Below are 14,978 nucleotides of genomic sequence, written 5' to 3' on the forward strand. Positions count from 1 at the left end.
CGTTCTTGTCTCTGCATTGTTCTCAATGGATATCTCGGAATCTGTCAAGCCTGTCGTGAAGTCGATGGCCGGGGATGCTGCATTATGCAGCAATCGGTTTCAGTTCTCGCCGCCGTTCTCGCGGCGTCCATGAGAAAGAATCAAAAAGGGATGAAGCTTTCAGGAATATTTCAGTATATATTGAAAGCGAAATAATCCACGCAATATATACTGATTGTACAGAATAATGCAAATGTGGTACACTTGAATATGTCCTTGCCATTTTCAGCCATATGTTATGGAAATTAACAAATACTATCGAATTGGATTGGTCTTGCATGTTTTGCAGCAGCAGGTGTCGCATCACCGAAAGGCCACCGGTAGAGAGCGCAATTATTTGGATGGTTTTGGTTGCTGCACGACGTGAACTGAAAGCTATGCCACTTGAACAAAGTATACCACATTACCACCATGGAAACTGGAAAGCTCTCTCGATCTCGACAGAATGAAGGATTGCCGGCGGAATGGGGATTCGCTCTTTTTTCTGAACTCTGAACTTGTTCTGATCCTGGCTGGTACGTGTTGGTGGCTGATGAGACTGAAGTTTCAGAATGGGGCTCCGGTGGGTTTTGGTGTAGGTGCAATGGGGAAAAAGCAGCGCAATGCCTACAAATGGAGGGTGCCAGCGTGTACATGAATGCATCGAACTGATTCGAGTGTATCTGCACAGGATATTCGGTCGGCGTTAGGTGAAGGATGATCTGTCCGTCCAGGGTGATGGGGGCAAACAAAAGCCGATGAAACAAAAGACGATGAACTGGCTGAAAGACGGTTTGTAGCTAGCGTAATGGTTCCCAATGAAAAGGGAACATCGATGATTCGAATGTATAGCATATTAAATTATTGACATGAATCACAAGATTGATCCGAGTCATGCTTGCATAAAGCTCCGAACATCACGCTCAGGTAGTTCGAGGTTTGGTCCTGCATGACCGGAAATATGTCATTGTAAAGCAGACCGATAAAATTTGCTTTACATGCAACAACTTTAGCCTGAGTAGCGCCAAGTGAGAAGAAATTTACACATATGCCATCGAAAAAAACTGGCTTAAATTTGCACATATGCCATCGAAAAAACTGGCTTTGCTAGAATGCTATCATTTAGATAGGCTTATAATATGCGACAATCAGATAGAAGATGCTCGCTCTAATACCATCATAAACGATTTTGCTCTCGGATCTTCTCGTTCCTCCCTCCAGGTCCGGCCGAGTAATGCTCCGGCAGAGCTCGATATCCTTGGATCAGCCAGCCACATGAGCGAAGTGTACGTGCTGTGTGCACGTACGTTCCAGGAATTCGTCTTCGTAGCGTTTGAAGTCGTGCTGGACTGTAATTTCCTGTGATCCTCGTTTTCTAATCATCAGGAGTAACATCTCCCAAAAGTTATTTTATGAATTACGAGTGAGTTCCGAACTTTGTACTTGTCGCTCGCATAAAGCTTCGTTGACTGGGCTGTATGCTCAGTAGACGTGGCAATATTGTCGTAGCAAATAGGGGTGGGCATTCGGTCTGATTTCTTTTGATCCTTCCAGTCTTTGAAAAGTGTAGACCGAATTTCAACGCAAAAATATCAGGATCGATAAATTCGGTCTCGGTCCTGACCGAAATTCAACAATATTTTCATATATGCAAAGAAAGAATGAAAAATTTCAACACAAAAATCACAAAAAAAATTCATAAGCACTTATAAGTAAAGATTCTTATTAGGTTGCATGCCTAGAAAAAGTAGGGATGTAAAAATTAGAATTTAATCCTACTGAACATAGTGGATTGTAGGTTGCATTTAGATTTTTTTTTTGTTAATTCGGTCTTTCGGTTAACCGAGGAGACTAACCGAATTGACCGAACAAAATTCGGTCTTTCACTGCCTAGGACCGAATTTCTCGGTCTCGGTCTTTTTCTGTCTACCCCTAGTAGCAAATGTGTGCAGGCTGTTCACGGCTTCCACAAGAATCGCAGTCGGGGATAGAAACACGGTGCGCTTCTAGGACCATGCATGGATCAAAGGAAGCAGGGTCAAAGACCCATGCCCATAGTCTATGCAACCTCCTAGAAAAGGAGAAAGTCGCTGCGCCAAGAAAAGGAAAACGATGCCTGAGTCGGAGATTTGGCCTTGGAGATAAACCTGCAAATCACAGTGACCCTTATTGAATAGCCCGTGGCACTATAGATCGCAGTCTGTGGCGTGCAACTGGATGAATTTGAACCGGACCAAATCACATGGAAGTTCATAACCCACGAGCAGTACTCGGCTTCGTCAGCTTACAAAGCACATGCATTGGTGCACCCGACACGACCTTTGACCTGTTGATTTGGAGAGCATGGGCGCCTGGGAAATGTAAACTTCATGCCTGGCTCATCATTCATAACAGAGTATGGATCTCTTACTGGCTTACAAACAGGGGATGGCAGAACAATGGGCAGTGCCCCCCTGTTGGGGAGAGGATGAAACGGCCTTACACCTCATCACGAAATGTCGATATACCAAAATAATTTGAAGCCTTGTAGCGGATTGGGTGGGATACCATCAGCTCGATTCCCGGCATTGGGAGACGACTTAGACGGTCAAAGATTGGTTGGAAACGTTAGCCACTTCAACTGGCATCCCAAAAAGGGGCTGCGCACCCTGATCCTCCTCATTGTTTAGGAAATATGGAAGGCGCATAACGGGCGAATCTTCGAGCACAAGGAGACCATAACATTGTATCTCATCGCAAAAATAAAAGGAGAAGCTAGCACTTGGGCGTTAGCGGGTGCTAAGCGATTGCGCGATCTTATCCCGCACCTTGTATAGTAAACAGATTTTGGCTTTCGCATTTTCTTTGTCTATAGGGATTGTATTTTTTTCCCGCTATATACAATGAAAATACACACTCTCCTATTGGTACCATTAAAATAAAAAAGTGTGCAGGCTAACTTGGCAGCCAGTGGCAACGGTAGGGCTAGAGAAGGCACGGAGACGAGGAGTGAAGGGAGCCGGACCCTCGTGGGGGCCACACCAACCGTATGCGAGTCTGACGACGCACACAGTAGTCCCGGGGCCCAGGATCCACGTGCCGCCGACTCGGAACGGCGTCACCACGCGGCCACACCGGGCCGCGTCGATCGCCACCGCCCCATCACCGCGCACCGACGCCTCTGCCCCGCCACGCCCCGCGTGGCGGCCGCCGCGCCACGGCGGAAACCAATCGGAATTCGGGAACCTCGCGGCCGGGCCGGCGCGCGCCGTATTTTCGTCGGTTTGTTACAGGTAGTCGAGTCGAAACCTCGTTCCATTTTGGGCGAAACCGTGCGGGAACATCTTGGCTTGGCCGCTGGAAAAAACGCCTGGATTTCCCTTTCCAGTCGTCGCGTGTCGTCGTGTCGCCCCACTCGCCCGTAATAAGTCCGTCCGATTTTCGCTGAAATGCGCGGGGAGGTTTCGTGCCGCGGGCGGAAGTTTCGATCGCAGCAGCCGCCCGGCGCGCGCGTCACCGTCCGCAACCGCCACCCGGAAAGGGCATCCCAGGGCCGGGGGTGCACGGAACTGCTTCTGCGAGCTGAGCTGGTAGTAGCGACATACACGTAAGTACGTTACCAGATACAGCCCAGGCACCCGATGGTCGGTGGCGGCATCCGGCGCGGCACGCATCGGGGCGAGCCGTTGCTACTACTATATAAGAGCGGGGGAGCACAGCGCCTCTGCTTCCGTTTCAGTCACTCCCCGATCCATCCAAATTCCAAGACAAGCTCCTCGTGCTTTCCTGCCTTGCCGCTGCGTCGCTCTCGCTCTCCACGGCACGCGCACGCAACGCGCGACGCGGTCCGGCGCTAGCTGAGCTGTGACTAGCCGAGCAAACACCCGCGGCTCGCCACCCCGACGGTTACCGCCGCGCGCCACCCCCCACCCGCACTGCATAAAAACGCCCCACCTCCGCCGAATCGCCGATCCGCGCGCTGCTACCACCACAAACATTCTACCGCGGGACACACACTCGTCTTTACCACACAACACGAGCACGCGCGCGAGAGAGAAAGGGGGAGATAAGAGCAGTTTGACTTCGAGCTTCAACCACAGCCGAGTGATCCATGGCGGCAGGGGAGCAACCGGGAACTGGGTCGCCGCCGCAGCCGTCGACCCGCCTCTTCCTCCTCGTCCTCGCAGTCATCCTCACAGGTGAGCTCTGGTGCAATCTGGGAATCGGATTCCTCATTTTCACATTTCACTCCTCCCTGAACTGCAAGTCTGAATTTACATGTTACAGTATACAGTTTACCAATCAATTTAGCATCTCGGGGTATTTACTGAGGTGCGCCTGAACTGTTGAATAATAGTATCTATTAAATTACGACATAAGCTGTCAGCGTAGGCTCAGACCGTGAAACTTATATTGCTGACAGGATATAGAAGAAATGATCAAACTAAAGAAACTCTAAGCCTGTTGTGAAATGGTTTTGAATATAAAGGAACTCTGAGCTTACAGCATGTCTGAACTCAGAATGAAGGTTAATGTTACTGGTTGAACTAGCTGTACATACATATGATCCTTTGCATGAAGCTCCCTGACCGTTTGAGTTTGACCTTCGTAGCTAACTGGTGTCTCAGACAATCTCTGTGTCTGTTTAAGCATAAATTATTTGCACGGAATTATTTTTTGTTCCATTTTCCATTTCTTCACATCGCTTATTTTTTAATGGAAATTATGATTGATACTGCCTTTCCATTAGTTCAGTGCATATTTAATTCTGTTCTGACTTCTGAAAGTTCTTTTTTTTATTAATGGTAAATATATTTATGTATTTTGCCTCAATAAGGAATACTTCATTAGGCTATACTGATTATTTTCCCAAAACAATATGGGACCACCTATACATTTGGCGACAAATTTTCTCCTAAAAATTTGACAGATGTAATTGTAATACAATCGTAGTGTAATTACACTGTAACTTATATGTAATTACACTGTAACTTGCATGTAACTACAGTGTAACTTGTACGTAAGTTTCATGTAATTTTGAATCATTATATCTATTACAAGATTTGTTTTGCTGGGGAAGAAAAAAAATCACGGCACATACATATGTATAAGGATTTGTTCCCACAACCTCCATTTTACCGAAATAACATATTACAGAGAGATTTTTGAAAGTTACATACAAGTTACACTATAGTTACAGTGTAATTACATGCAAGTTACAGTGTAATTACACTACGACTGTACTGTAATTACATCTGTCAAATTTTTGGGAGAAAATTTGTCGACAAATATATAGCAAAATCGAACAATATTGCAATTCACATTGCAAGCTATTGTGAATGGTGGTTATTAGATGTCCTTGCTGATATAATCTTACCTAAATTTTTAACGCATATCCAGTGAGATTACATGGTCCCCCTTGTGCTCCATGGCGTAAGGCAGGCTACCCACTAAGATGGCATCACCCCAAATCCCAATACTAAATCCGAGCCTTTTAGCTTATTTGCCTAAGAAACGAGTCTATTTGTCACTTTTTCCTTCTCCTTTTCGCCTCAATTTGACGTGCATCTGATCTGGTTCTGAGCTGTGATGACTTTCTCCGTAAAGCTTGTCTGCGACAGTGGTTTGCTTAACTCGCAGTTGCCAGCTAAATCTGATGAACTTTTTGATCACTTGTGGCCATAGGAAGAGAAATTTTATAAATCATGATCCTCTACCCTGGAACTCTGAAAGGTGTTTGATAACGTAAGTTGTTTTTTTATTGACTTGATTCTTGGTGGGACACCCGAATCACATGCTCACATGTGGACCAGACTTCTCATCAGATCATGTAATTAAGTAATTAACTAGAATTGTGTACCATTGATCAGAGGTGCAGCTAAGATTTCTCGTAACTTTAGTTACTTTTCAAATCTCCTAGATTCCTTCACCAATGATCTGTTCTGGTGCAATTTGGGTCATTTGTGGACCACATGATGTATGTTGTCTTCTTTCTGATCAGATGATCAAAACCAAGTCATGAAGTTATGTCTATATATAGCGAAACTGTTTTAGGGCAAACAGTCCATTTGTGGTGAAAACTGAACACTAATGTCAAAAGCCTCCTGGAAAGTGAAAGGGTTTACACAAAGTTGTTTTCCTCTTTTACCCTCTCAACAAAATGCATTGTCCATTGTCATAAAAATATTGTTCTTTTACTTTTCAATATGCATTTTTACCATTTGTTTTGTGTTGTTAGTTATCTATCTAGAAAAACTTTACGAAGTATAATATTATGAAAAAATTTCTTATGCCCAACTTATTATTCATATGATTTTCATTCATTCAGACCTTCACGTTGGCATTAACTCGTATGTTTTCTGTGACTAGAGTAGTACAATCATGCATCTTAGGTTAATATAGAAAACATATTGATTTTGATCTGATCTGTAACAATTGCAGATCAAGTGCTAGCGGCATCAGCTCAAGGCATGTCAATCGGGATCAACTACGGGCAGATCGCGGACAACCTCCCTTCTCCGACCAGGGTCTCGGGTCTCCTCCGGTCAATGCAGATCAGCAAGGTGAAGCTCTACGACGCCGACCAGAACGTCCTGAGCGCGTTCCTCGACACGGGCGTGGAGTTCGTCGTCGGCATCGGCAACGAGAACGTGTCGGCGATGGTGGACCCGGCGGCGGCGCAGGCGTGGGTGCAGCAGCACGTCCGCCCCTACCTCCCGAGCGCGCGCATCACCTGCATCACCGTCGGGAACGAGGTGTTCAAGGGCAACGACACCGCGCTCAAGGCCAACCTCCTGCCGGCGATGCAGTCCGTGTACAACGCCGTCGTCGCGCTCGGGCTGCAGGGCCAGGTGAACGTCACGACGGCGCACTCCCTGGACATCATGGGCAGCTCCTACCCTCCCTCCGCCGGCGCGTTCCGGCCCGACGCCGTGCCGTACATCCAGCCGCTGCTCAACTTCCTGTCCATGGCGGGGTCCCCGTTCCTGATCAACTGCTACCCGTACTTCGCCTACAAGGCCGACCCGGGCAGCGTGCCGCTGGAGTACGTCCTCTTCCAGCCCAACGCCGGCGTGACCGACCCAAACACGAAGCTCAACTACGACAACATGCTGTACGCCCAGATCGACTCAGTGTACGCCGCGATGCAGGCGCTGGGCCACACCGACGTCGACGTGAAGATCTCCGAGACCGGGTGGCCGTCCAGGGGCGACCCCGACGAGGCCGGCGCGACGCCGGAGTACGCCGGGATCTACATCGGCAACCTCCTGCGGAGGATCGAGATGAAGCAGGGGACGCCGCTGAGGCCGTCGTCGCCCATCGACGTCTACGTCTTTGCGCTGTTCAACGAGAACCTCAAGCCGGGGCCGGCATCCGAGCGGAACTACGGGCTGTTCTACCCCGACGGCACGCCGGTCTACGACGTCGGCCTGCGCGGGTATCTCCCGCCGATGGACGAATCGAAAAGCGCGCGAAAGGTAGGCGGTGTGAACTGTGAACTCGATCGTTTTTTTCTCCTTCAAAATCTGCAAAACTGTTACAAACTTTCTGCTGCATGTCACGCATCATATAGATAAAAGAATTTAGATCAGGTGACCGTGCTGCTTTCATATAATACTTTATCAAACGTTTGGCAACTAGCTAATCACATGGCCTAAGCAGGAATAGAACTCCCCACTAAATCGGTGTCGAAAGTAATTGATGACTTTGACGCATCTGCTTTAGTTTTGCCGCGAAAGCGTGAAGTGTCCGTTCTATGAATGTGCAAATGAAACATCAGAGATAGTACATCCTCCTTTTGCATCTCTAATTTACAAGAGACCTGACTAGTAACGACTAACGACCGTGACATTTGTCCTTGGCAGGCGGTTTCAGTGTTAGCTCTCATCGCCATTGCATCGATCACTCTCATCTTATCCTGAGAGTATATACTTTTGTCCAGTTCAGTAAAGTAGAGTAAAGGTGCAGCATCTCTTGCTGCTGAAGATTCCCATAGAAGAAAGCAAGGTAAGATAGTTGGAAGACAACCAGCATTTTTATCTATGTAGTTTTTTTTTTGAGTGAATTTATCTATGTAGTGGATTCTTCATGTAGTAAAATAGCTTGTTTTGGATTAAGAAATAGAGAAAATTCTTCAAATTTGGAAGATCTAGTAAATTCTGATACTATAGTAGTTTGCCATATTAGTAGGAATTAATCACCTATATGCTCATGCCACATACTAGTATGCTCAAAGATTAACCTAATATTACATTACTCCAGGGATGCTTCGGGAGCACAAGATCATTCAGATTTCAGAACGATAGGATCGCCCATGCATTTAGTGTGTCTTTTTATTTTTATTTGATACTAGCATTTAGGGGCTAAATTTGGCACAGATAGTGATGTAGAAGTAGAAACTAACGAAAGCTTCGAGATGATACAAGTCCAGATCTGTAATATACGACCTTGGTTTGATACAATTCTTGTTGATTAATTTCTTATTGATACATTTTGATTTGTTTATGCAAACTGTATATTGTATATATCAGTGGGACAATCATCGGTACATAAGTTCAGAGAGATATTTGTAGTATTGTACATATTATGTGGCCCTTTTCGATGTGTAATAATTTTGATCTGAGAGTTTCAGGGCGTAGTACTCGTGCAGACAGGTGTGTATAATACAGTAGTACATGTGTGATTATAAAAGTTGCAAAATTGTAACCTAATTAATACCCCCCCTATGTTTCAACATTTTTACTTATTATCCCACACATATCAATAAGAAACCAATGAATACACCCATATTCTTCATTTTTACCTACTTACTTTTACAAACATCGATACAATGACTGCTAAAAATGAACTTATTTACTTACTATTATTCTTCATTTTATCTACTTACAATTTATTTATGTTGTACTTTTACAAACTCCGATACGATGACTGCTAAAAATCAACTTATTTACTTACTTTGGTATATACGAAAAGGACGAAAAATGGACTTATTCCCGGACAGCAGGAGTAGTTAGGTCTCAAAGGATTGGCAAAGTACTTTTTTTTTTTTTTGGAGAACTCAACTTCCTAAGGATTTTTTTTCCCTATAGAGCCCTTAATTTGATTAATAGGAAGATGATAAGAAATTTTCTATAGGATTGTATCCCTATAGTCAATTTCATAGGAAACCTCTTAGGGAACTTTCATTTGGATTATTTTCCTCCAGTGCAATCAAAGGATTTTCTTTCTGTTTTACATGTTTTCAATAATTGGATGAACATATTACTTTAGTTTCTGTGTTTTTCTTATATCTATGTTTTTACTGTACTGTGTTTTAAAGGGTCCTGGTGTCGAAAATGACCGAGTATAGATGCAGTTGTAGCCATCTAGCGGAAGAACCCACCTGACAAGCTCGTAATTAATTAATTACTAGTAAACGTGCACGTGAAATCCACGTGACATAATATTTGATGAATAAATAATATGCAAGGAAAATATGGCGTTGTCATTGATCAATGTACGTGCATGCAATCTCTTGAATGGGCAGAGCATGCTAGCCCAGAAGCAAATCAACTTGAAATTCACAATCGCCACCATCTAGCTAAAAAATCTGAAATCTTAGCCTACTACTACAGTTTGAGACAAAATGAGGCACTTCTTTTATTCAGTTTGACACGTTGCAGTATTTACACCTATAAATAAATCCAAATAAACCCTAAAAATCCTTAGGAAACATCAATAACCGAGCCTCTCAAATGGAAATTTATCAGATCTTCTCATGGTAGCCTCTGCTATTGTGTTCTCCCTGTGCAAAATAGAGCCCAGGTTTGCAGAAGCTTACTGCCCCCGCGTCAACTTAGCTGAGCTGCAAACCTTCTTCATGAAAGCCCACATCCTACAAAATCCTAAGGCAGAAGTATACGGCTTAAATCCAGATATGCATGCACGTCTGTCTTATGTAAAGCAAAGCACCCATCTTAGCTAAGACAGAAATCCAGGATTGGGTAAGATGACATCACATGATTCTGTACAATTACGAAGAGCATTTGCTATCTAACTAATTACTTAGAGCAGTTGTTGTATGATTTCGTACAAAATTATATAGCTGTAAATATAGTAAAAAAAGAGCAATTCTAGATGAGATTTTCATATATGAGTACAGATATACTTATGATATTTTAGTCCAATGGTAACATCTAATAGGAGTTACTAACAGCCAAAAAAAAACACATCTAATAGGAGTTACTAACAGCATCCAATAGAGATATCTAGCAATCTTGATGGACAGAGTTTGACATGAATAGGAGCAGTCTTACTGCTAGTCATCGTCTCATCTTCAAATAATTCTGAATATAGATATGGGCTGTGTTTAGTTCACGCCGAAGTTGGAAGTTTGGTTGAAAATTGGAACGATGTGATTGAAAGTTTGTGTGTGTATGACATGTTGATGTGATGGGAAAAGTTGGAAGTTTGGAAAAAAACTTTGGAACTAAACACACCAATGATAGTGATGATAATATAGTATAGGGATATAGATAAGCTGTTACTGATATACCTACTGCTAGTCCTCATGAGTTGTTCCTACATGCTAGCAATAGTGTTTTTCAAGATGCAGCACAGTAGATCTGAAAGACATGGAATTCCTGCTTCGGTGTTACCCATCAAACCATAGCAATTTTAGCAAGTACAGTTAAAATTAGCATCAATTCAAGCCAAATATCATACCATAGCAAGGTAACAGGAAATTCCAACAATAAAGTATTGTCATGTAGAAACGACACCTAACTCCATACAAATTACCTTTATGTTGGCCTTTGCCATATTTTTTTGCCGTATGTTTCGTTTTTCTTTAGATTCAGAGTTCAGTTGAACCCTATTTTCCTTTTTCTCATCACATGAATCCTGTATTTCTTGAACCTGCAAGGACCTTATGAGGAACAATTAGCAACTCACATGAAGAAAAAAAATGTTACTGACATCAGCAGCAAGACATTTTACCCAATCTTGCTGAAGATATCGGTGTGGAGCCCCTAATAGTGACCATGGTGGCAGTGGTCGAACAAATTTTTATTGAGTATTTCAACAAATGCATGGTCAACATTTTAGCAAACAAATAGTGAGCACGCTGCTGTACAAAAGAATGACTGGAGGGAACCATATAACAAATAGTTGAAGAAACATAATCTGGATGCAGGTGGATTCCTTGGGCTAGCTGCAGATAACATTTTCATTTTTGCTAAGGTGCAGAGCATGGACTAAAGTATGGACTCAAAGATTTGGAACAGAGCTCTAGAATTCATTAGAGTTTACCAACATTTAGAACAGAGCTCTAGAATTCACATTGGCTGGGATCTAAATACAAATAACATGTCAACACTCTGTAAATACAGGAGTTGAAAATAACAATATAATGCAAAATATGATGCCGAATGTATAATCAAACACTGCAACAGATTTTGTAAATACAGGAATGTATAGTGCAAGATCGTCTAAACTACTGCAACAGATTCTGTACGTGAATCAAACAATAGCCTAATGAGCACATTGCTTGAGATGACTGATAACCTGGCACAGCGAGCTACCTCCGGCAGCCTGAGGGAAGCAGCTCCAGCCAGTGGAGTGGGCTGCACTGGTTCCATGACCAGTCAACGTGAAGCACAGCGGACGCAGGGGTTATTGGTGTCGGCGGCAAGGCAGAGGCATGGGTGGGTTAGGACTTAGCAGTGCGTACCGAGGACAGCGGTGGCCGGTGGAGATGGCGGCAGCGACCGCGGAGGAGATCGGCGAGGCGGGCGTCGCGGTTGGCGTGGCGGCCGCGCGATGGCGAGGCGTCGGCAGTGATGCGGGCGGCGGCGCCGGTCGGAAGATGGCGGGGCGTCGGCGGGAGTCGCGACGCCGATGTGCACTGGGTGGGGCTTCGGCGGCGTCGGAATCTCCACCGCTCCACCTCTACCAAAGACTCCCCAAATGCTGCATCACGTCACATCGATGCTCCACCTTGCGAGCCGGCTACCCCGCCGATCTCCACGGACAGAAGCGCCGGGATGGGGGTGGGGTGCCGCGGGAGGAGCCGGCGGCGACGCGGAGGAACCGTCGGCCGGTAGATGCGGGGCGGTAGGGGTGACGCGATGTGGGAGGCGTGGTGGGGGAGGCGGAGTTGGGAACCGCCCCCGGTGGCGGCGGCGGCGAGGGAGGATGGCGGTGGCGTGGGGAGGGCCGTGGAGATGGTGGCGTGGGGGAGGGCGGCGCCGGTGAGGTGAGGCGGGCTCAGGTCCGGCGGGCGGCGCGGCATGGGAAGGGGCAGGGCGGCGATGGTGGCGTGGGGGAGGGCGGCGCCGGTGAGGTGAGGCGGGATCAGGTCCGGCGGGCGGTGCAGCGTGGGGCGTGGGGCGGGCGGCGCGGCAGGCGGAGCAGTGGCGTGGGGGCGGAGATTAGCGATTTCTTGCTGTGCGTGGGGGATGGCGGCGCCGTGGGTTAGTTCCAGCGGGCGGCGCAGCGTGGGGATGGCGCGGCGCGGCGATGGGTTAGGTCCGCCGAGCGTGCGCGTTATTTTTTTTCGCACCGTCTCTTTTTTTTTCTCCGTGCGTGGTGCGGTTTCTTTGGATGACAGATGGGTCCTACGCGACAGTGGATCAGAAGGATTAGAGGATTGCTGGATGAACTCGTACTTTTTATATTAATATATAAATATTAGTATAGATATAGATCATGTCCTCTTCCACCGTCGTCAATCGTCATACCACGGGCAGTGGCAGGTGAATCACGCGCGTAGACACGTATTCGACTTGTGAGTTGTGAGGTGTGTGAGCATGACCCCACTCTACGAGCGGATCAGGCAGGCCAATGAAAGGTCAGGGCAGAGCAGAGCGAGGGAGGTGTGGCGTGGCGTGGGCTTCTCTCCTCGCGCACTGGGCAACACCCCCACGCAATTACGCAGGCCGAAACCGAAACAGCCGAACATCCCCGCGAATTTTCTCGGTTGGCTCGCAGGCTAGATTCTTAATGGGCTTTTGCAGGCCGTGTTTCAACTTTGTTGGAATAAGTCCACTTACTATCCCTCAACTTTACGTCGAGTACTTGAATCTGTATAACATCCCTAATCACCAATACCAGAAATATCTACCCTCAAGTATTCAAAACCATGTAAAGTAAGTCCCATGACATGTCATGTGCGGTTTGCTGACGTGGTATCCTAGTCAGCAAAAAAATATGTGAGGCCAACATGTAAGTGGCCCAGCCACTGAAGATTTCGCTGCCAAGCAGCGCTCGGTGTGCTGCCTTGTGCCGGCGCTCCTCTTGCCCACCATGCCGAGGCAGCCTCCAGCCGACCGAGGCGTCGCCGTCCCCTAGCACCTCACGTAGCCCTCCCTCCCTCCCTCCTTCCCTCCCTCCCTCCTCTCCTCGCTCGCGCTTTCGTCTACAATCTAGAGATCAACTCAAATGGGAAAACTCCTTCGCCACCGTTGTCACCATCGCCGAGGCGCTCCCCCCTTCTCATGCCCCTACCCCACTCATCACTTGGCCCACCCCCAATCCTGAGCTGGACCGTCGTCGCTGCCTCCATCGGATCTAGGAGCGCGAAGTTGCCTGGATGCCCTATTCCCCACTCCCACTCCCGTCCCTCGTCTTCCACCTTGATCACACCGGGGAGGTTGACGCATTCGCGTAAATTTGTAGAGTAATATATTTATAAAAAATAGTAGAAAAACCTAATTTAAAATACCATTATTTTTTTCTACTAAGTGCGTCTTTTTTTTACTTTATCGTTTTTATCATAAGTCTGTACGTACGATTCTTTACCTACTTTTTTTTTCTTCCGGTGAATAGTAGGTAAGCTTCATTTTTTCAGTTGGTACATACGTACAAAGTATTTACATTTTTTTTTCTTTTTCCAACCCACAGAATACAGGAGGAAGGTATCACTTTTTTTAACAAAAACAATACACTAATTTAATGGTCTAAAATATTGGGTCCACCAATTTAAGTGAAAATCAATGGTGAGATTAGACATTATCATATGACAACTTAAAAGTGTTTGTAGGAGTGTCACGTGGTGGTTTAAGAGCATTCATAGAAAGTTTAATGAATTTTCAGATTTTTTTCAATCTTTATCGTGACAAGTAGCTGTTGACATGCTCTGCTATTCACATTCCGCTGTCGTCGTTGCATCTCCACATTCTACAGTGTGCTCCATGCATTTTGCCTGCACGCTGAATAATACCTGTGGACGGCTTAATAGTGACCGCTTCATGCTTTGCAGGTACCAGAAAGCGCCATGGGCCTTATCCTCCTCCACTTACCGATTATGGGGCGGCTAATATACCAAGTTAAAACTGGTAATCCCCATGTTTTTAATAGCTGGAAGTGGCTCTTATCAAAAGATTATATATTTGGCCTGCCATATGCTCTTTAAGTCTTGTCCTGTTCTAATATTCTCTAGCCTGTTGATAACTTGATATTGACAGGGTCAACTTTTTTTGCCTGCTGAAGTGGTAGGCAATGAAGTCTTCAAAAGAAAAGATGACGAAAAAAAAAAAGAAAGAAGTGGTAGGCAATGAGACATGGCTAGCATTTATCAATGTCAAGCTCTTCAAGGCACATATACTATTTTCTTCATCCTTGAAGCCATCCAGAATGTGCTATGGGGCTCTGGAGCCTGAAAATTTTGTGGTCCTTTCCTTTCGGTGCAGCCCTACAGTGTGCAGTCCCCACATAGTGGGATATATTCCTCCAGCTGAGACTGCTCAGTGATGATGTGTCCTTTGCCATTTTGCAGGTCAGCCATTCGTAGAGATGAATCTTGCTATCCTAGTGCTGCCAAAAGTGATATAGGATTTCATGCTTGTCGTTTGGACTACAGTAAATTCAGAAATACTCATAACCAGACAAACCAGTTGGCTACTGGATGTAGTACTAGATTTTGACTCATTATCTTACCTCAAAAAAAGAGAGTTGATACTGGATTCATGTTTAGTGTAACTAGAAAGGAAGCCCGCGCAGAT

At 45.7% G+C, this 14,978-nt stretch overlaps 1 protein-coding gene and 1 long non-coding RNA gene across 3 annotated transcripts; one reads left to right on the forward strand and one right to left on the reverse strand.

Annotated features, from left to right (window-relative positions):
* The first annotated feature begins 3,723 nt into the window (after window positions 1-3,723).
* On the forward strand, window positions 3,724-14,939 carry LOC4335780 (glucan endo-1,3-beta-glucosidase 14). Of its 2 annotated transcripts, XM_066309629.1 has the most exons (5): window positions 3,724-4,196; window positions 6,439-7,475; window positions 7,863-8,004; window positions 14,237-14,312; window positions 14,442-14,939. In XM_066309629.1, exons 1-3 carry the CDS (start codon window positions 4,109-4,111, stop codon window positions 7,917-7,919), a joined length of 1,182 nt encoding a protein of 393 aa, XP_066165726.1. In that variant the 5' UTR covers window positions 3,724-4,108; the 3' UTR covers window positions 7,920-8,004; window positions 14,237-14,312; window positions 14,442-14,939. The 2 variants fall into 2 exon arrangements, with proteins under 2 accessions (XP_066165726.1, XP_015636672.1); XM_015781186.3 differs by lacking the exons at window positions 14,237-14,312; window positions 14,442-14,939 and adding an exon at window positions 8,260-8,579.
* Window positions 9,461-12,544, reverse strand: LOC9271244 (uncharacterized). Its single transcript, XR_010740817.1, has 3 exons — window positions 11,542-12,544; window positions 10,777-10,893; window positions 9,461-9,881 (listed from the first exon to the last, which is right to left on the reverse strand). It is a non-coding gene; the product is annotated as an uncharacterized lncRNA (long non-coding RNA).
* Window positions 14,940-14,978: the final 39 nt, after the last annotated feature.

The sequence above is a fragment of the Oryza sativa genome, chromosome 4, assembly GCF_034140825.1.
Source record: "Oryza sativa Japonica Group chromosome 4, ASM3414082v1".
Classification (NCBI taxonomy): Eukaryota; Viridiplantae; Streptophyta; class Magnoliopsida; order Poales; family Poaceae; genus Oryza; species Oryza sativa.

Excerpts from the sequence above, each read along its gene's own strand:
- LOC4335780 (XM_066309629.1), top strand. The coding sequence starts at position 4,109 with ATGGCGGCAGGGGAGCAACCGGGAACTGGGTCGCCGCCGCAGCCGTCG. Across the intron at positions 4,197-6,438 it reads CCTCGCAGTCATCCTCACAG|ATCAAGTGCTAGCGGCATCA; the intron begins GTGAGCTCTGGT and ends TAACAATTGCAG. Across the intron at positions 7,476-7,862 it reads AATCGAAAAGCGCGCGAAAG|GCGGTTTCAGTGTTAGCTCT; the intron begins GTAGGCGGTGTG and ends TGTCCTTGGCAG.